This window comes from Balaenoptera borealis (genome assembly GCF_965194805.1).
Source record: "Balaenoptera borealis genome assembly, chromosome: 18".
Classification (NCBI taxonomy): domain Eukaryota; kingdom Metazoa; phylum Chordata; class Mammalia; order Artiodactyla; family Balaenopteridae; genus Balaenoptera; species Balaenoptera borealis.
Window position 1 is genome coordinate 13,134,199 of NC_138877.1, and position 21,294 is coordinate 13,155,492.

The 21,294-nt window shown below is 42.7% G+C and overlaps 1 protein-coding gene across 5 annotated transcripts in view; it reads right to left on the minus strand.

The window, feature by feature from the left end:
• The window catches only part of DCLK1 (doublecortin like kinase 1), a 330,012-nt gene extending 309,478 nt beyond the window's left edge, over positions 1-20,534 (minus strand). For 2 of the 5 annotated variants that reach the window (XM_082365403.1, XM_082365402.1), the window contains exons 1-2: positions 20,020-20,534; positions 14,885-15,279 (exon numbers count right to left, since the gene is read on the minus strand). In XM_082365403.1, coding sequence (XP_082221529.1) covers positions 14,885-15,260 — 376 coding nt within the window. In that variant the 5' untranslated portion in view covers positions 15,261-15,279; positions 20,020-20,534. The remainder of the gene's footprint in view (positions 1-14,884; positions 15,280-20,019) is intronic. The other 3 variants (XM_082365401.1, XM_082365400.1, XM_082365407.1) reach the window with 2 other exon arrangements.
• Positions 20,535-21,294: the final 760 nt, after the last annotated feature.

The following is a 21,294-nucleotide window of genomic DNA, read 5'->3' on the forward strand; positions in this document are numbered from 1 at the left end:
ATTATTAATCCTGCATACACATTTCATAAACTTAGGTCAAAGCATTCTGTAATTAAAGATCTCATAATGGCTTTTTTTCTGTGTTAGTAAGTCTTTGTAACTGGGAATAGGTAAAAATGCTAAAAAGCCTTCATAATTGCAGGTAAAGTAACCTAGGATTAATCCTACACAGCCCATTTACTTTTATCTAAATCCTTGTCCTATTTTAAAATTAATAGTGCAAATATCTAAGGCCATGGAATAGGTATTCACATAAAAATAACTGAACCAGGGTTTCAAAAATAGAAAAGCAAAATTATACATGTTATCAAACATTTACTTTGCCCATGTTTTTAAAACATATTCCAAAGTGTGTTTTTGCATTATGTCTCACTAGAAGTGGTACAAATAGTAAGACTAGGGGATGTTTACCAGTTTAGTAAACCCCCTTTCTAGTCACTTAGCGGTTACTACTGGTCCCAACTATGCTTTTCTCAAGATCTATGTGCATATCAACAACACATCCATGGGGGCTGCAACAAGAGCGGTGTTTCGGAAGGCTTGGTGGAGAGACAGTGTGAATGTCACGGTGGGAAGGGAACTGGAACTCTGGGCTCAAGACCTGGCCTCTCAGCGTGTGACCTGGGCACGTCCCCTACTCTTCTCAGTGGTAGTTTATTCACCCGTCAGATGAAGGCTATGCCAGTGGCCACTTTCATCTCACCAGTTTTTTGTGACCATCAAATTAGATAGAAAAGGTCAAAGTGATCTCAAATGCAAAACTGCTACACAAGTGAAAATCACCAGAGGATGCATTGCCCTAATTGTGCAGTAAACAGGTATTACACTGTAAAGTGTTCACTGTTTCTATGGTTACCAGTAGACCACAGATCCACTCAACTTGGGATCCATCACAATGTGAGGATGCCCCAAGCTCCCCGCAACAAGATACACAGGCCTTAGCTGACAAAACCAGTCTTTGTCAGAATTCTGTGATCATTGGAGATATGCCAGTGTCTGATTATTTGGAAGTTTATATACTAAGATAATAACTTAAATCAAAATAAAAACACGGAGTGGTTTACACTTCAAAAAGGAAAATTTTTAACTTTATGAATAAAACATAATTTTAAAAGGGAGGAATTTTCAAGTATTCACATAACAGTATGGAATGGGTTTGTTGAAAGAGAAAATAATCACTTTTTTTTTTTTACATCTTCTTAGACAAAGCACACTGAAAATTTCTGAAAGCATGACAACTTTGAGAAGATAATGCGGGCTTGGTTCAAGCAACAGCAGTGAGAGGAAACTTGTGTTTTATCAGTGCTTTCACTTTGAAACTTCTCTGCCTCATTTATCGAATTCAAAGACTGGAAAAAATCTTGGGGAAGGGTGTGAGACTCCCAACAAAGATGATACTGTGTTAAGAGGAAAGTGACGCTAAAGTGAGAGAAAGGAGTGGCCACCAAATCCAAGATCACACACCATCCAGTGCTGTCATTTAGAATCTATTACATTATTCAGGAATTCAGGAAAAGCCAAGATGGGTTTCCATATGTTAATAAGCTTCTATTAAGTTGTACAAATATATTTACATTAAATCTACTTGACCCTCATTTTGACTACTTTTATTTTAATCATAATTCCAAACTTCTTCCCATCACAAGAGATGCAGCCTCTGTCAAAATGCAGTTAAAGTTGATTGTGTTTTCTGATCTTGTAAAAATTAGCTTTTTGATTAATGTGTTAATATCACTGATAATTGTAAATTAACAAATGTAATTGTTCTGAATGGGAAAAATACATGGCCTTGATTTGGTCAAATGGCTCTGGACAGCCAGGGTTTAATCTCTTCCTTAACTGGGCAGAGAATTAAGAGATAGGTTATATTCTTGATTAGAGAATCATCAATAGGTTTTGTTCAAGACCTGACATGAGGTATGTGTGTTAAAGGCCATTCAAAAATAGCAAGATATTGGGGTGTATGTATCTTTTCGAATTATGGTTTTCCCCGAATATATGCCCAGGAGTGGGATGCATACACCCCAATGTTCACTGCAGCACTAATTAGAATTGCCAAGACATGGAAGCAACCTAAATGTCCAACAACAGAGGAATGGATAAAGAAGATGTGGTATATTTACATAATGGAATATTACTCAGCCATAAAGAAGAATGATAATGTCATTTGTAGCAACATGGATGGGCCTAGAGATTATCATAGCAAGTAAGCCAGACAAAGACAAATATGATATCACATATGTGGAATCTGAAAAAAAAATTATACACATGAACTTATATACAAAACAGAAATAAACCCACAGACATAAAAAACAAGCCTATGGTTACCAAAGGGGATAGGGGTTGGGAGGGATAAATTAGGAGTTTGAGATTAACATATAAGCACTGCTATATATAAAATAGATAACCAACAAGGACCTACTGTATAGCACAGAGAACTATACTCAATATTCTGTAATAGCCTATAAGGGAAAAGAATCTGAAAAAGAATAGATATATATGTATGTATAACTGAATCACTTTGCTGTACACCTGAAACTAACACAAAATTGTAAATCAACTATATTTCAATTTAAAAAAATAAATTAATTTAATTAAATTAAATAGCAAGGTAAAGTAAAACTTCTCGTTACCATAACATGCTTCCTCTACACACTAAGCCATCCCAGAGTTTCTCGGTATAATTTCTACTACCACAGTGAAATAAAAGTTAATTTATCTAAATCAAAGTATATTTGAGCAAAATAGCCCAAAATGTGCTTTGAAACTTTTGGATTATTTACTATAGGTGAAATTAGACAAGGATGGCAAAATGGCAAAGATCATAGATGGTTTAAAGGAAATGGCATAAAAATCTATTTGGAGGTGGAGCTGGAAATCACTAAACATAATGACTTACTCATTGGTTATCATACTGTCAGTTTTGTTCTAGTTTATTAGAGCCAAAAATTTTTATGTTAAGATTGACCCTTAATTTGAAATGTAATACTCTAGGTACCTAAGACACCCCAACAAATAGCAGGAACTGCAGAAGCAGCATCTGTCTGAATTGCTGTGGCATTTACAAAAGCCAAAAAACTAATACTTGCTGTGAAGCAAAGAGAGAAAGAAAACAACAGTTAAAACAAAACAAAAACAAGCAAACAAACAAAAAAGAAGGTAAGAAAATGAAGCGTGAAATTATGTCTGGATCCAATCAATACCTCCCAAAATATCAGAATATAGTTAACTTTTCCCTGAAAGGCTTAAGTATTTGGGGGACTTTGGAAAGCAGAATAATTTCTGTGTAAGCATATTAGATTATTTTAGAGGTACCGAAGAGTCCTTGTTTTTTTTTTCCAAAATATCACATGCATTTTTAAGTTATTAGATTTTCTGTTATTCTTTAAAGTATGGAAATAAATTTTCTCTAACAAAGTTTATTAGTAAAAAATCTGCAAAGTTAATGTTACTTGGCCACAGGCTCCCATCAAGAAATTAAAGAATTTGCACATAAAAGAAATTCTCTTAGTCACTCTGGACAACTTCCAGTAAAATGGTACCAGCTCCCTGGGTGACCAGGCCTGTGGAGTCAGCTAGGAAGGTATTCCTCCACGAGATCTCATATTAGGAGATACTAGAAGTCTGCCCGTTTTTCCTCATTGCTAGAGGTTTTTCATTGGCTAAGGGTTGAGACATGTAAATTCCAGCTGTGACATCACTTGACCTCGGTCTGAAAATGACCTAATCTCCATTCTTCACATTATTAAAGCTGCTTGCCCACCACCTATAAGATTCCTTTAAGTTTCAAATGTGGCATATTCAAAAGTGTCTTAAGTGAGGGCTTTGTGTAATATATCTCATTTTTCCAGAGTAAAGACTTTCTTATTGAAAACTCTGGAAATTAAAATTCACTATTGTGAGTTACAGTAAAAGCTGGGAAAGATTCAAATATATATTTAAATCTCTGAAGCTGAACTGAGTTAAATTACATGAAAGATATTATTTATGGAATAAAATGTCATAAACTGCCTTCTGGATAGTATATTTTATGAGCCTATCTCAGTATACACAGCAACATTTCATAATCTACCTGGAAGGTGCTGGTTTAAGAAGACGATTTTGATAGTGGTATCAAAGGCAAGAAAAAAAGATTCCCAGGGCTTCCCTGGTGGCGCAGTGGTTGAGAATCTGCCTGCCAATGCAGGGGACACGGGTTCGAGCCCTGGTCTGGGAAGATCCCACATGCCACGGAGCAACTTGGCCCGTGAGCCACAACTACTGAGCCTGCGCGTCTGGAGCGTGTGCTCCGCAACAAGAGAGGCCGCGATAGTGAGAGGCCCGCGCACCGCGATGAAGAGTGGCCCCCGCTTGCCACAACTGGAGAAAGCCCTCGCACAGAAACAAAGACCCAACACAGCTAAAAATAAATAAATAAATTTAAAAAAAAATAAAAATAAAAAAAAAAAAAAAAAAAAAAGATTCCCAAAGGCACTTATGGATCATTCTTCCATGGAAGTCTTTCATTATATAATAGTACATAAAAATAAGCTTACTGAAAATAAAATGTGAATGTGTATTTCAGGTCTATGGAAAATGTCAACTTCTCAAATTTAAAGCAACAGAAAAATAACATAAAGAAAAAATTGAGGGATCCAATTTTTTTTTTTTAATTTAAAACTGATATAATTGAAAACTAGAGAAACTAAAATAAGAAGGGGAAAACAAACTGACGACCTATAATACAACAATATAATATTATATTATAATATTATAATTATTATTAATATAATGTGCAAAGCCTACTATAATTTACAAAAATACAAGGGACTAAAATATGTGACAAAGGATAAAAACAAAATAAAATAGAAATAGAAAATGCCACTAGGGTTACTATACATTGCTATCAACCTTTTTGGAAAGCAACATGGCAAACTGTATTTGGAGCCAGGAAAATGTTTATTCTCATTGCTAAAAATGTTTCCTAAGTAAATAACAGAGCAACAAATAACAACATTGCAACAAGTACAAACATAATTAGCCATGAAATCTAAAAATTTTAAGCAACCTCCTAAATTCTCAGTAACGGGTATAACACCTGAAAAGAATCCTAATCCTAATCCTAATCCTTTGACCGTGTCTTCAAAGAACTTAGAAAGCAAGATGTGTTTATGAAAAGATTCCACCACAGGATAAGTGATAATTGGTAAATAAGTGTTCCCAGCAATCCTAATTCAGAAGAGAAAAAAAAAAGTCATTTCCCACTTCCCACTGCGTGATCAATGAAGAAAAAATGGAATTCATGCTGGCCCTGGAAGTGAGGGTCAGATTTTCATTAGCAGAAAAGAGGACAGCATTTCAGATAAAAATAAAATACTAATATACTCTACTGAACAGTACAGTAAAGGGATACTCTGATTGATATTAATATGTCTTTCTCAAAAAATAAAAATGGTTCCAGGGACAAACAAGTTAAGAGTAAGACTGCAGTAGGCAACAAGGTCAAAGTGTTTATGCATGATCAGACCCAGGTTTTAGAAAGACCAAACTGGCTGTAGTGTGAAGACAGGGCTGAAGGTAGGACATGGGGAGGCAGAGGTCAAGAAGCTACTTAGAAAGCTATTCTAACAGACCAGGAACTAAAGTTCACACCTCCGCATTAGGAACAGAGAGAAACGGTTGCTCTGAGGAGTACTTAACAGAATCAACTCACTAGATTGAAGAATTGGCAATTGATTGGATGCAGTGCTCATGGCAATAGAGTCAATGACAACACTGAAGTGATGGCATTGAAACCTATTTTGGCCAACTTCCCACATACCACAATAGAACAAATGAGAAGGGAAACATGTTTGGATTAGATGGTAAGGAAGAAAATGAATATGGTTGTGCACATAATGAATTTGAAGTTCCTAGGAGCCAAGCAGTTGGAGATTTTCCAGCAAGCAGTTAGAAAATACGGGTCTGGGGTATGGGCAGGAGATGCATGGGCTAGCTGCAGCTATGCGAATGGAAGAAAATGCTCAGAGAGACCCGACCCAGCTGGACAGGATGAAATCCAGGGCAACAGCAGGACTGAGAGAGTGCCCAGAGATGGAAGTGCCACTGAAGGGAACTGAGAGAAATCAGGTACCTGGAGCCATGGAAACCAAGGGGTGGTGAGTACATGGCTGGGAAAGACCCAGACATCACCATCCGAGGCTCCAGGAACAGCAGCAAAGGTAAGGTTTCCTAAGAAATCACTGGCCTGGCCATTAGGAAGCCACATGCGGCCTCGTAACAGCCACTTCAGTTGGATAACGATGTCAGACTGCTTTCGTTTGTTCATTTATCCATTCATTCTGTCTTTCCTCTTTCTTCCAGTGATATCTATTGAGTCCTTGCTACTACCATGACAGACAGTGAGGACTTCAATGGCTCCTGACTTCCAGAGACACTGAGATAAAATAAGCAAGTATATTACAGTGTAATGATGCTAATCAAGGGGCTGATGTATGATTGGAAGTTGAGGAAGTAGAGACAGCAAATGCAGGTATTTCTCACGGTAGAAGAGCTCTGGGTTGAGAGGTAAGCAAGACAAAGGCGAGAACTGTTTAGATTGTGGGAGACTTGTTCAGTAGGTTGAAGGGACGAGACTGCAGATGCTATTGGCAGAACAGGTTAACTTAATGTTTGCCATCAGTAGATCTTGTTGTAACCCATGCCATGCTACCTGTAATCCTCACCGCGATACTGTGAGCTAAGAACGAACAGACCTCTTCTCCCAGAGCACGCTGACCCACGCGGAGCTAGGCGGCTTGCTCGGCGCCACCCAGCCAGGAGAGGTGGAAGCAGCATTCAGCTGCGGCTGGTCGGCCTGCGGAGCCAGGACTGCAGCATGACGCCATCGCGCCCCCTCAGGAGAACGCCCATCGTACCCTCCTCCCAGAGACAAGGAGGCCCAGAGGTGGGGAAACCCAAGGAAAGAGAGCAGCTGAGCCCAGTATCAACGGGTAACGGGAGACCAGCCAGAACACGAGGAAGGGGCAGGAGCAGGACCACTGAGAGAAACACGATAAAGACTGAGGGCTGTGTCCTCTATGTTAGCGGAGAGCCGCTGTGAAGCAAAAGTGCGGTATGCCACGCTTTGTCGGCGGCCTGGTTTCTGTGCAGGAAAACTGGTTTGAAGCCCACTGCACAGGACAGGTGTCCTAAAGGACCTCATCTAAGAGAGGCTGTAATGGGAATGGGAAGCAGGGGCAAATACAGGTTCTATAAAAGGAAAAGAGAAAACAAGCTGAAAAAGGAAAACTAAGATACATAGTTTCAGCTTAGGAGACTATTACAACAGTACAGGGAGGAGATGACAAGGGTCAAGGGGCAGGAATATGAAGAGTCATTATTTAATTTTTTTAAACGTTTCTGCATCTTTCAAAATTTTCTATAATGCTCACTGTATAAAAACGTGCCACTCCTTCAGCTAAAAAAAAATGGATAAAGATGATGTGGTACATATACACAATGGAATATACATACTCAGCCATAAAAAAGAATGAAATAATGCCATCTGCAGCAACATGGATGGACCTAGAGATGATCATACTAAGTGAAGTCAGACAGAGAAAGACAAATATCATATGATATCTCTTATACGTAGAATCTAAAAAAATGACACAAAGGAACTTATTTGCAAAACAGAAATAGACTCACAGACATAGAAAATAAACTTATGGTTACCAAAAGGGATAGTGGGAGGTGGGGGGGAAGAGATAAAATCAGGAGTTTGGAATTAACATATACACACTAGTATATATTAAATAGATATAACTAACAAGGACCTGCTGTATAGCACGGGGAACTATATTCAATTTCTTATAGTAACCTATAATGGAAAAGAATCTGAAAAAGAATAGATATATATGTATGTATAACTGAATCACTTTGCTGTGCCTGAAAGTAACACAACACTGTAAATTAATATACTTCCATTAATAAATGGTTAATAAAAAAAAGTAATACTTTTAAAACAGTATTGAGGACTTGAAAACTATAATAATGGTGGTGAAAAGGAGCAAACAAACTGAAGAAATGTCTTAAGCAGAATCAACAGTAAGTTGTGACAGCTTGGATTTGCGGGATGAAGAGAAGGAGAAGCCAACAGTGATGCTGAATTAGATGGTGACACCATTTAACAAGATCCAGAAGATAAGAAGAGGATTAAATTCAGGATAACCTAGGAGAATGGGTTCACATCTATACACGTTGAGATGAAATGACTCAGGATTAGAGTATAGGGTGAATATATCCAGGTGGCTGGAGCGCTGAAGAAGGGTCTGATCTGGGACTAATTGGCCTTAAAAGAGTGGTTAAAATAATGGAGTTGATGATGTCACAGCAGATGATCCAAAGACAGGAAAGTGAAGGGACCTGTGTATAAAGGTGAGGCAAGTAACGAGGAAAACAGAAAATCACCCTTTGAACACCTTCCTAATCACTGGTACAGGCAAAATCCAGCAAGAAATGCCAAAATTCATGGGTGAAAGTTATTTACACAGCCGCAAAGTTCCTCCTCAAAATATTTATTAATTACACAGGGGGAAAGAGTAACTTTAGAGTGAAGACAACTGGCATACACCTCCTTGGTTAAATGGGTCATAGTTAACCTCACAAGCAACAACACGTGGCAACAGCACATACACCTGAAATGATGCCCTGAGAAGGATGCAACCTCGCTTCTGTGGAATCCTTGCCACAAATGCGTAACTTCAACCTAATCACCAGGTTAAACCAAGCTGAGGGACATGCTACAAAATAACTGACCAGCACTCTTCCAACTGTCAAGTCATTAAAGACAAAGAGAGACTCAAGAACTGTCACAGCTTGGAGGAGATGAAGGAGACAGGATAGCTAAATGCAATGTGTGATTCTGGAACAGAAAAAAGGCCACTGGTGGAGAAACTGGTGAAAGCAAAATAAAGCCCATAGTTTAGTTGCTAGTATTGTTCTCAAGTTAGTTTTTACTTTTAATAATTAATACCATGGCTGTGTAAGTCATTCCCTCATGGGAATCTGTGTCAAGAGTATATGGGGGCTTCCCTGGTGGCGCAGTGGTTGAGAATCTGCTTACCAATGCAGGGACCACGGGTTCGAGCCCTGGTCTGGGAGGATCCCACATGCTGCGGAGCAACTAGGCCCATGAGCCACAATCACTGAGCCTGCGTGTCTGGAGCCTGTGCTCCGCAACAAGAGAGGCCGCGATAATGAGAGGCCCGCGCACCGTGATGAAGAGTGGCCCCCACTTGCCGCAACTAGAGAAAGCCCTCGCACAGAAACGAAGACCCAACACAGCCAAAAATAAATAAATAAACCCAAAGTTTAAAAAACAAAACAAACAAAAAAAACGAATTAAAAAAGAGTATATGGGAACTTTCTATCTTTGTGACACTTCTATTAAGTACAAATTAATTTCAAAATAAAAACTTTTAAAAATGAGGCAGGTAGCCTGGAAAAAAACAGAACTGAATCCTTTCCTCAAATATTATACTAATATGACTTTCATTAGAATATTTTTTAATAAAAACATAAAAACACTAGAAGAAAATAAGAGCAACAATTTTATAATCTCAGAGTACAGAGGACCCAAGGGGCATGAAAATCAAGCCATAAATGAAAAGACTGATTCATTTGATTATATAATTTTGTTAAATCTGGCAAAAAAAAAAAACCCACAATAAACAAAATCACTAAGGACAATGTGGAAAAAAATACTTGCAATTAGTATCACAAAGGGCTAATATATTTAAAAGAAAAAAAAAAAATCCTAGAAGTCAACCAAAAAAAGACCCCAACCTGGTAGAAAAATGGTCAAAAGCTATGAAAAGACAATACATATGGGAACATGAAAATTAAAACTGTAAGAGGATACATGTTTTTCTTTCCTTAACAGATTGGCAAATGACAAAACATCTGGTAAAACATTGTCTTGTAGAAAAATAGCCACTCTCATATATTACTAATGGGGAGTACAAACTGGTACCACTTCTATGAAGGGAAATTTTGCAATGGCTCTTAAAAATTTAATGCTTGTACCTATCTATCCAGCAATATTACTTCTAGGAATTGATCCTATGCATATTCTCCTACATGAGTGGAAAACTTAACATCCAAGGATATTCCCTGCAAAACTGTTTCTAATAACAAAGGATTGGACACAACCTAAAGGCCCATCAATAAAAGACTGGTTAAATAAAAAATGGTACATTTGTAAAAAGGGTTACTCTGAAGTCAGGAAAAAGATCACAGTGGTTCTAGACTTGTGTTATGCTATATTGTTAAGTGCACAAAGCAAGGTGCCAAACTGTGAGCACAGTATGTTAACTTACAGGCAACTGATATGTATCTTCTTAACGAGCACTGGTATCTCTGAGGAGATGGATACTCAAAAAACTACTAGTAGACTGTTGGCCACAGGGGAATTTTAGAGAGGCATGTTTTATAGCTTTTCAAAACTTAATTTAAAAAAAAAACAACTCAATGCAGCAGGGAGAGGCACAGAGTAAGCTAGTGAATTAGAGAAAAAAACTAGATGACACCACGTCAAGGGAAAGGAAAATTGCCAAGAGAGCTGGGGGCCCTGGAAATCATGGTTGGAGAGAGATTCCCTGACCGTGGGGTGAAGTCTGGGTTTATTCCTGAGAGGTTAATTCTGATGGGGACTTGGGAAAAGCCCTTATGCTGGGGCTCGGGAGTCAGGCAGTGTCCATGGTGGGGCAGGGGTGGGCCGGGGGGGGTCACAGCATGCGTGCGAGCCGAGGAAGAGAGGGACTTGTCTCTAATACATGCAGAGCTCATGTACCAATTAACTTACTTATATCCAGAAGATAGCATCCTTGCATCGTTTTTATCCTAATGCTTAAAGGGAACGCTCTGGCCCTTTCAGACCTACATTCACACAAGATGTTAAAAAATGTTACTGAGACAGTAAAAAGATCAATGGACGCCAGGGGTTAGGGGCAGGGTGGGATGAAGAGGCAGAACACAGGGGATTTTCAGGGCAGTGAAACTATTCTGTGTGATACCACAGTCATGGATACATGTCATTATAACTCCGTCCAAACCCACAGAAGGTACAACACCAAGAGTGAGCCCCTGTGTAAACTACGGACTTGGGGTGACAAGTGACGTGTCGGTGCAGGCTCACTGACTGTAACAAGCATACCCCTCTGGTGATAGTGGGAGAGGGTGTCCACGTGTGGGAGCAGGGGGATATGGGAAACCTCTGCATTTTCTGCTCAATTTTTCTGCCAACCTAAAACTGCACTAAAAAGAAAAGTCTGTTTAAAAGTGTGGGGAAGGGGAATGCCTATTCCTCCACACACATCACTAACACCTGAGCAACCCATAGAGAAAAACCAATCAATCAGTTGCTGCTTGGGATGTATATTACAGCTTTCTCCTAAGGGTTCAAAGGTTTTAAATGTTACTCCTTCATTTATCCTCACAACATCTGCATAGCTACAGTGGAATACAAATGGTGTAAAACTGGGTAAAAAGAGGCAATATTGGGAAAATGAGGCCATGTCTCAAGGTGAATCGCTTGCAGAAATAGGCCTGCAATTCAACTTTCCTTATTGAGCATCACGGGTTTTTTTAAACATATAAAGGCCATTTTGAAAGCAAACAATTAAGAGTGTCATCCATGGTCTACTCTGAAGTGCATGCGTGAACGTGTATGTGTATGTAAACATACATGCACAGATAGACACACAATCAAGCATATACCCACACTCACACACACACACACACACACACGCCCCACTCATACAGTTATACCCTAGGCCAAGAGCTAGCTTTATCAACATTTTTAAGCCAAATTTAGGCATAATAATAATACAACAGTGAAAGTGACCATCAGACCGTTATAAATAAAGAAACTCACATACGTCATTGTCAGAATTTCTAGTCTGAGATAAGTGAGAATGAACAAACTCACAAAAAACCATTACAAGTCAGATATACTTGTCACAGCACTCACTAAAAGGATTTAACTTAAAACGCAAACATTATCATATTGGAAGGGGAAATGAGAAGCTAATAGCATGCACTGACGTTTACATAAAATTAGTATGTAAAGTGGGAGCTATGAACCTAGTGATGAATATGAAGCAACGGTTTGCATTTTATCAGACTAAGCAAAAAACATAATTGACAAAGAGGCAAGTCTAAATGAATTTCCAGCTATTTCAACACTAAGTGCAGCTGCAGGCTAATTGTCAGTGTTATAAATGAAAAAAAAAAAAAAAATCTGTTCAAACTGAAAAAATTTTTTAAATGCAGCCAATAAGTGAACTTACCTACTTTACTGAAGTTACCATTTATTTAATCAGAAAAAGGTATTTTTTTCCAAAAAGGAATTTTTTAACATCAGAATATTCAATCTGCAGTTTACTTCTTATTGATCAAGGAGAAAGGTGTTTGGAGGCAAATGAAAATAGTAAAGTGTTTCTGGGAGCAGTATCTGTCATTCCTGGAATTAAGTCAAGGTTAAAAACATTTGTTTTCAAGAAGAAGCTAATACAATAAGATTTCATTTAAAAGCCACTAAGATATATATATATATATATATATATATATATATATATATATATATATACACATCTTAATCACTTTGCTGTACACCAGAAATTAACACAATACTGTAAATCAACTATACTTCAATTTTAAAAAGCCACTAAGAATACCCCACTCAGTATCTTCTTAGTGGCAGTTATGAGCTCAAGTGCTGGTACCAGCCCTCCTGGGTTCAGATCCTAACTCTACTACTTCTTGCTGTGCGACTCTGGCAGATCACTTGACCACACTGTGCCTCACTTTTCTCATCTTACTATGAGGATGATAACAGCACCTACCTCCCAGGATCACTGTGAGAATGGAAAATGTTCATACGTGCAAGACACATGCTCAATACCTGTGAGCTATCATTATCATCATCACTCAGGACAGTAGCCTCTCAGGGCAGGTGTTCTTTTGTGCTAAAAAAACCGACAAAGAAGATGGTGGCGAGCATGCCATGATTTTGCTGGTCCCTGGATATAAAGTACTGTCATTTCCCACCTCTCACACCTTCTCCTTGGTGGATGGGAATCATGGGAATATCTCTGCCACTTCTGAGTGAAATCAATCCTGGGTGAGAAACTGACTGAAGTAACCCTTCCCCCTCACAGATGTTGCACAAGTGACTCTAGACCAGAGAATGCCAAGCCCAGGATGTCTCAGAAGGTGCTTTGAGATCTTGGCATATTTTCTCTACAAGACCATCAGCCCTCAAAGGGATGGCTTGGTGACTGCTCATACACCTGACTTTGTACTTGATCTTTATCCAGATCCTTTGGAATATCTCACCAAATTATTTATCCTGTGTTTTCCAAGGCCATGAAAAGACAAGGCACAAAAATCAAAGCTGATACACAAAGATTTTATGTTCATTCTTCCCCTTTAATTTACTGGAAGTTCCAGCATCTGAGAAGGAAAAAGGCCAAGTCTACAGGCATCTTGGCAGGGTGATGAGTCATCGAAAAGAGATGTGAATTCCCACAAAATAAACATAACCAAACCCAGCTCCTCCACACCCTCTCAACTGCAGTCATGCTGTGACTGGACTGGCATCCCTGCCAAGGGGTCAAGGGAAGAGAAATGGGAGAAAGACAGAGAAGCCCTCAGCCCTGAATCACATACAAACTCTGATTCCAAAGGAAGACCAGAGTGCTTGCCTGTTTGCAGCCAGGGCATGGCATTCATGCAGGATACAGAGAGACTACAGGGCCTGGGCAAATACATCTGGAGTAAAGATGAACTCGGGGTGAAATCAAGCTCTCCCCATGTTCCCAACTTCCTTTCCCGTGTTGCTTTGCACTAATATTTCCTCAGGACCTTGAGACCTCAACTTAGAAAAATCGACTCTCCAAAGAGGATCGGCTACCCTCATTTACATCTCAGCATGAATTTAATCCCGGTTATTTTTCTCCCAAGTTATTTCACTTCATTTATGATTTCTAAGGTGATTAGAGACCTCATGCCCTGTTCAAACAGAGCCAGTCCTAAGACACGTATATTCCAGAGGAGGCAACCTACTCTGCTTGCACAAGACACCAGGCCTCATCCGTGGACCCAAATAGTCCTATTTCCACATGAAATGTCTAAAATAGGTAATCACTGTTAACCTACGTTAAACTTAACAAAAATAAACTGAGCAGATTAACTCCTCAAATACCACAGAAAGACAATAATCCTTTTAAACTTAAAATTAGTCAAACCTTAAAATAATTTTAAAATTTAAATGTATCATATTGGAAAGAATAGCCAGCAAATCTAATTTTTGGTCCAGCATCAACACTATCTTACCATGTAACCACAGACATATGTCACTTGAATTTGGGGGCCTCAGTCTCCAGTGATAAAAATTAATAGGTTTGATACCTATCTAAGATTCCTTAAAACTCAAAAATTTCATGATCCATTAGTTATTTGCAGTTCAAGTACTTTCAGACATGGGGTAGCAAAAGTTCAATTTGCAGCTAGAAATAAATTAGAACTATGTAATTAAAGATATAAAAATGGACTTTTAAAATTAACATAGCATGGATGTGAGAAAAAATAGAGAGGATGCTGTAGAATTAAGATACTTTTTCCCTCAGCCCATTCCTATAAGCTACCTGATCGAATACCATTAGGTTTGTTGGGTTTTTTTCTGTTTACACTACTGTACAGACAAGTGAACTCTCCACCATGTGGAATAGAAAGGATCACAGCCACACGGCTGAATGCTGTCTCTTAGAGATCAAGCAGAAGACGGTGAGAATAATATGGACCTGAGGGAACCGAGGCCATATGCCCTAGGGCCACTTGGGAGGTATCTCCCAGCTCTCACCTTCCAGCAGCTGGTCGAGGCTGGAAATCTTCTTGAGCCCATCAATGGTGTAGATTGTTCTCACCCCCTGGGGCAAATTCACGTTATCCGACAGAGTTCGGGTCAAATCAGCCAGCAGGGCCTCAAAAGATCGGAACCGGTCTGGGGAGATGGCATACACAATCCCTTTGAAGTATCGATCTCCGTTTCGATAGAAACGAACTTTCTTGGCCTTCTTCTCAGAGCTGAGGGTCTGCAGCGTGCGGGTTCGGTAGAAGCTGCAGTGGGCGCTGTGCGTGGGGCTGGGCAGCCCATTCACCCGCGACCCTCGGCTGTATCTCTGCGCCTTATCCCTTTCATCGAAGTGCTCCAGCTCCATGTCTCTGCCGAAGGACATGACGGAGTTAAAGTTGAACCTGGGAGGCACAGAAACACAAACAGCCACACAATGATGTTATTTTAGCACCCTGATTTGAAAGGCTCAGCTTGAGAGCAGCTGATGGAGCTATTGCTATAATCGATGATATGTTTAATATGAATTCTCAAGTTGGGAGAGAAAAGACAAAGAAATAGAAGAGGCAGACCCAGTGGAAACAGCTTATTAATCAACCCCAGTTTTGTTAGAATACGGCTGTATGCATTGACCGCCTAGCACGTCAGGCTTTGAACAGCTATTATTTCCAACAGACACAACAAACCTTTCAAAGTATTATTAACCCGATTTACAGATGAAGAAACTGAGGCACAGAAAAATTTCTCCTAAATTTCTCCAAGTAATACAGTTGAGAAATGCCTGAATCAAGAACTCTGCCCCAGGTTTGCCTGACTTCAAGGGTAGGTAGGAAATGAGCTTTCATTTCACTACAGGGCTAAAGATACAAGATACAGTAGTGGTGGTGGACCAGGAATCAAAAGAGGGCAGGTAGCATTTAAGAGTCAGACTGTAAACATTTTACCTAGTGTTTGTACTCTCCATGGCTAGACCAAGAGCAAAAAATCTATAGATTCTACAAACTTAAAAGAGATTTTCCAACATATTCACATATTCAATTGAAATTTACTTAAAAAGTGGACTCACCATAACTCATTTACTTATATTTAATGCTTCAGATAAGGTGGATTAAAAAAAAAAAAGAAGAAGAAAAAGGAAGGCGGGGGAGGGAGGAGAAAGGGAAGGAGGCAGGGGCAGAAAAGAAGGAGAAGGAAAAGGAGAAGCAGCACAGCAACAAGGAGAACAAGGAGGGATGGAAGTTACTTCTTTGGGGCACTTGGCCTTTCCTTCCACTAAGGCTCTCTCTGTCTTTGTGGTTGAGGAAATCGAGATTTGAAGATGTTGACCGAGACTTGACCCCGTAGGAGCTGCGTAACCTTGAGAAATCTAATTGTTAAACAACTTTAAGCCTCGATTTCCTGAATCACAGGTGGAAAAGATAACAGTACCTACCTCACAGTTAACATCAGCTATTAAATAAGTTAAAACACATACAGCACTTAGGGTAATGTGTATCCTGTGATAAGTATTAATATTTTTATTAATAAAATCTGCCTTTCTGTTCCTGACTTTGTCACAAAAAGAACTAGTAAGAAGAGAATCTCCCCCTCCGGTAAGGGAGGCTCCAGGTGAGCTTCACTCCCCCACCCCCCGCCCCCGCCCCGGAGTTCCATCTCATAACCTTCTGAAAAGTACACCTGTGCCCCTACGGTCCCCATTTGACTTTCCATGGAGGCCTGTCATCGGCAGCTGCCCGTGGGATCCATTCATCCTTGCTCAGGGGTTAGCTGATAAGGGCTCGTGCTGTTGCCCCTCACAGGGGATCCGTGTTTTAAACAGGGCAATCTAGAAAGTGGGAAAACCTCAACATTCAAAGGAAAGAAGTTTTAATGACAAAGTTTCAGGCATATTGAAATAGAGTTTAAGGGCAATGGAAAACTGGGGCCAAGAACCTTACAAGTGCTCCCCAAATCCCACCACACAGACGATGTCACCTTTCCGAAGGTCAGTCCAAACCAACACAAAGTACTGCCAAGCCTCCCTGACCTTTCCTTCACCCTCAGTAAACTGACCTCTGATCCATTCAGAATGGCTACAAATTCATGCTCAAAAGCTTCATGCACTGCTAGAGATTGTGCACTCCTGAAATGAGTGGAGTGGAAAAAGCTCACATTTATCGAATGTCTATGACGTGCCTGACACTATTACGTGGCGATCAATTGCTGTGTAATATGCTAAAACCTCCTGCCAGTCCAATGAGGGAGGGGATATTACTGTGACTAAGGATGAGCACAGGATGCATCCAGGGTCCCAAAGACAGAACTGAGGGCCTTGGGACTTGAACCCAGATTCACTCCAACTGCCTCTGAAGCTGGCACTCCCTCCTTTCAGACCTGTGCACTCTGTCCCAGAGGCCTAAAGCCCCTGGCATTGGCCCATCATCACATGTAAAGCAGGGCGTTTAAAGCCCTCACTCCTCACTCGCTCTGTGACCTCAGGCCGGCCACTTAACTGCCAAGGACGTCCTTGTGTGCACAGAGACCAGGCAGCGTGGTCACCAGGCCACCAACGTTTTCACCTGCTCGTGATTCTACTGCTGACCCTTACGGGGGGAGGGAGCAGTGGCCTGGGGTTCAATCTGGAGTGGTTATTAGTTCTGTGTATTTTTTTCCTCCAAATAGGAAAACTGCCTCATGCCACTCAATAACTTAACTTTTAACAGTCTAAATTTGCATTTTCCAGAAAAAATATACCATATAGAGGTAGGTATGAACTGGGTGCATTGATTTTGAAGTTAGATAACTTCAGAACAATTATTAGTTGATATCCAATCTTTCAGACAGCTACTAACAGAGCCAATATTTTGCCCATGATATCATAACTGCTCCTACTCTTTTTAATTATTCGTTTTTAAAAGGAGTTCTTTTGTCTTCCAAAAGGGACGTGTGTGTCGGGGGGATGAGGCTGCCAGTACTCAAAAACCCATGCCACCTCACTAGACTCTGCAAACTTCGTAAAGCATAAAGGTCAGATTGGCTGTTGAAGGTTCTGTTTTATTTTTTAAAGGCCGTGATCATTCTTCCAACCCTAGGCATTTCCTCCCAAATCCAAATAAACCAAAAGAAAACATGCAGGACATGCAGAAAGGATGGCACAATTGTGTCATCAGAGTGCCAATCTAATTCCAAGGGGCTCTTGTTGATTCGCAATCTGCAAAGGTCAAATAATTTAGCAATTGTTGGAATTCCCTTGAGGGAACAGGCTTCTAGAACCAAGAATTCCACACCAAATGGAAAAAAAAAAAAAAAAAAGATCAATTTAAAACAGAGAAAAGTTGATTTTATTTGTATATTTCTCCAAACTGGATCATGTGCTCAACCACAGCAGGGCCCACATCTTTTACTTCCCTTCACTGAGTCTGCCCCAGAGTAGGCAACGATGTTGGTGACAAAGAAAAACCACACTCCAAGTGAAACCATTCTCAAGGCTACAGCTACCACTAAATGAATGTCAAAAACCACACCAGACATCCTCGTGTTCCAGATATTATGTGCGGCTTCAAAATAGGTATTCTTTCCCTTGCTTGGCTGGCTCAGCAATTCCATTGGCTTAGTCATATATTCGAATCAAGAGCCCCTGAAGAAGATTCACTGGGCTTCCACAGGTCCCCACTTTCTGCAAGGAAGCTGGCTAAAGGGCACAGCCACGCGTTCACAGACCATAGATGGCTAAGGGCCTGGACACCCATGTGTCCCGGGACCGAGAAGGTAACCGCACCACCTAAGCCACAGAGCTCACAGAGGCTTGGGTAGGGAAGACCCGGCCTGGGTCTTATGAGAGATTTTCCTATAAACACTGCCAGATCAAGAAATCAGCTTCTTCGACTGCTCTCTATGGGATTTCTCACCATTTTGAAGAAACTGTGTGTTCATCCTTCTCTAGATGACCACACGAGTTCCTGTTTTGGAGATTACACACACCCCAACAAATAATTTGGCATAAACGCTACCACATCTAAATAGATGCTAGATCTGGAGGTCCCAAGGCACATTTTGCCAGTGGGATTAGGATGTAGGTGGAAGGACAGGCACGCACGAAGAGGCACACACACCTTCAGTGTGCATGCACCACGCTGGACACAGATATCACAGGATGTGTGCATACCTTTTACACTGTTCCTACATATAACCTGTCTTAAAATCCTTCTGACCCGCATTCATGTGACATTTCATACTTAAAAGGCTGTCCTACTTTCCCGGCGAAAAGAGATATATTTAGGAACATTCATAAAACGTATTCATGGAACACCCTGCCGTGTGGCCGCTGAACGCGTGTGCACCAGAATCTGGACACACATTCACAGAGGCGGGGAGAGCAAGCCGGCCTGAATGAAACCTTTCAACCGCTCCATCTCCCGCAAGCATCTCCTGGCCCAATGCAGCAGGGATTCCGAGCAGACCCGGTTTTCAGCAGCGGCCTCTTTTGTGGGGGGCCGTGCGGGGCTGTGCGTGCGTTTCCCGCTAGGAGGGAAATGCCATTTCCTCTCCGCAGGCTTTTAGCACTGCAGGTACTAATTTGTACACGGGGCAGCCCCGCTGTCCCCGAGGGAACTCGAGGCCCCGCAAACGTGCTTGCAGCACCCACACTGCAGTTACCCCCCGCGCACGCATCGCCCCGTCCTCAAGCACACACCACCCTCCCGGGCCCACGGGGAAGCACGCACACAATAAGAGGCCCGGCCCGACCACTCCTTCTGCGCGCACGCTTGGTCCTCGCTCCGCGGCCACTTCTGACAATGATAAACACCTGGCCCAGCTCCTCCGCCCTAGCTCTCCATCTCCACTAACAAGGCGGCCGAAAGATGGGGGCCCCGCTCGCCCGACTCCCCGTTTTCAGCCCGGTGGCACCAGACAAAAGAGGCAGGTGCCAGCAGCCCCAGGGCCGCCTGCACACACTGCCCCCGGCCGCGGCCGGGCAGCTCCTTTCGAGGAACGGCGGGAAGGGCGGCGGCGGCGGCGGCCGAGGGGGCGCCGGCCTGCCCTCCGCGCCCGAGCTCCCCCGGACCCCACGGTTGCGGGAGGAGGGGGCGCTGCCGGGCCCCCGGAGGGGCCCCCCGGCCGGCCCGCCCCTCGGCTCCCTTCCCCGGCGAAGGCAAACCACGCACCGGTCCGCGGAGAGACGCCGCCGGGGGTCTTTGTGGCCGCGCTGGGGGCCGCCTCCTGGTGCTGTCTTCGCGGGGCTGGGCGCGGCCTGGCCGCGGGGCTGCGGGGCGGCGGCGGCGGGGCCGGGGCTGGGCGGCGGCCGCTGCTGGACCGCGGGCGTCTGGGCTGCAGCCGCTAGCGGAGGGACGCGCCTCGGCCGCTCCTCATCGAAATGCGGCGCTTCGCACAGCCTCACTCCTGCCTCTCTCCGGAGGAGGGCGGCGGCGGCGGCGGCGGGCGCGCTCCCTGATCTAGCGGCGCACTCGCTCCCCCGCCCCCTCCTCCTCCTCCGCGTGCGCGCTCGGCGCCCCCGCCCCTCTGCGCAGAGCGCGCCCACCACGGCTGCGCCTCGGGCCTTCTCCTCCCCTCGCCCTCTCCCGCCGCCGCGACCTCAGTGCATCTGGCTGGAGCAAACCCCCTAACCTCCCCAGGCCCCGGGAGTGGTTGTCTGGAGATTGGGGCCGGTCGGTGGTGGACCTGGGGACAGGCGGAGAGAACGTGGACCGGGTCTGAACCAGGAAACGTGCAAGGCGGAGACGTGAGGTGTGGCCGAGCCGTGAGACCCCCTCCCTCAGGGGAGGCAAGGGAAACAGTTCCTCCCCCTCCACCGTACACACACTTCGATGTGACCTCATGGTTTGACACCTTTCCCAGGATCATGAAAGCCAACGTGATGGCCCTGTCATCACTTCTCACCCAGGACACATCCATGCAGCCCCTCCTGGGAGGACCATCCCCAGACCCTCCCAACCTACCCGCACTAGTGTCACCCTCAGGCCCCCTAATTGGGAAGGGCCAGATCTGCGCATAGATCCCACCCATCATCTCCACTTGACCCCCAGACTTGAGTCACCCTTGAAACAGTGATCTTTGCTTGGAGCTGAATATGTGTCACAACAGGCCCTTGAAAACTTAAAGGCCAAGTTTCGCTACTGGACCCCTCGTGGCTGCCAAGGCTGGCGGTCAGCGCTAGAAAGCCCCATGAGCTCACATAAGCCTCCGCCACACACACACCCCGGGGGGCAGGAATGTTCTCAAAGCTCAGGCTGCTCACAGCTTCTTCCAGTTTTTGCACGGAAGTCTAAGAATCAGGTCGCAGACTTCTGGGAAACCTTAGCCTGGTTCAGTGGGCACCCTGAATTTTGGTCCAGTTAATCTCCTGACTGTCCCTTGAGACTTGTCCAAATACTGTACATACACAAATACACGTGCATCTCTTCCTGAGCTTACATTTTTCA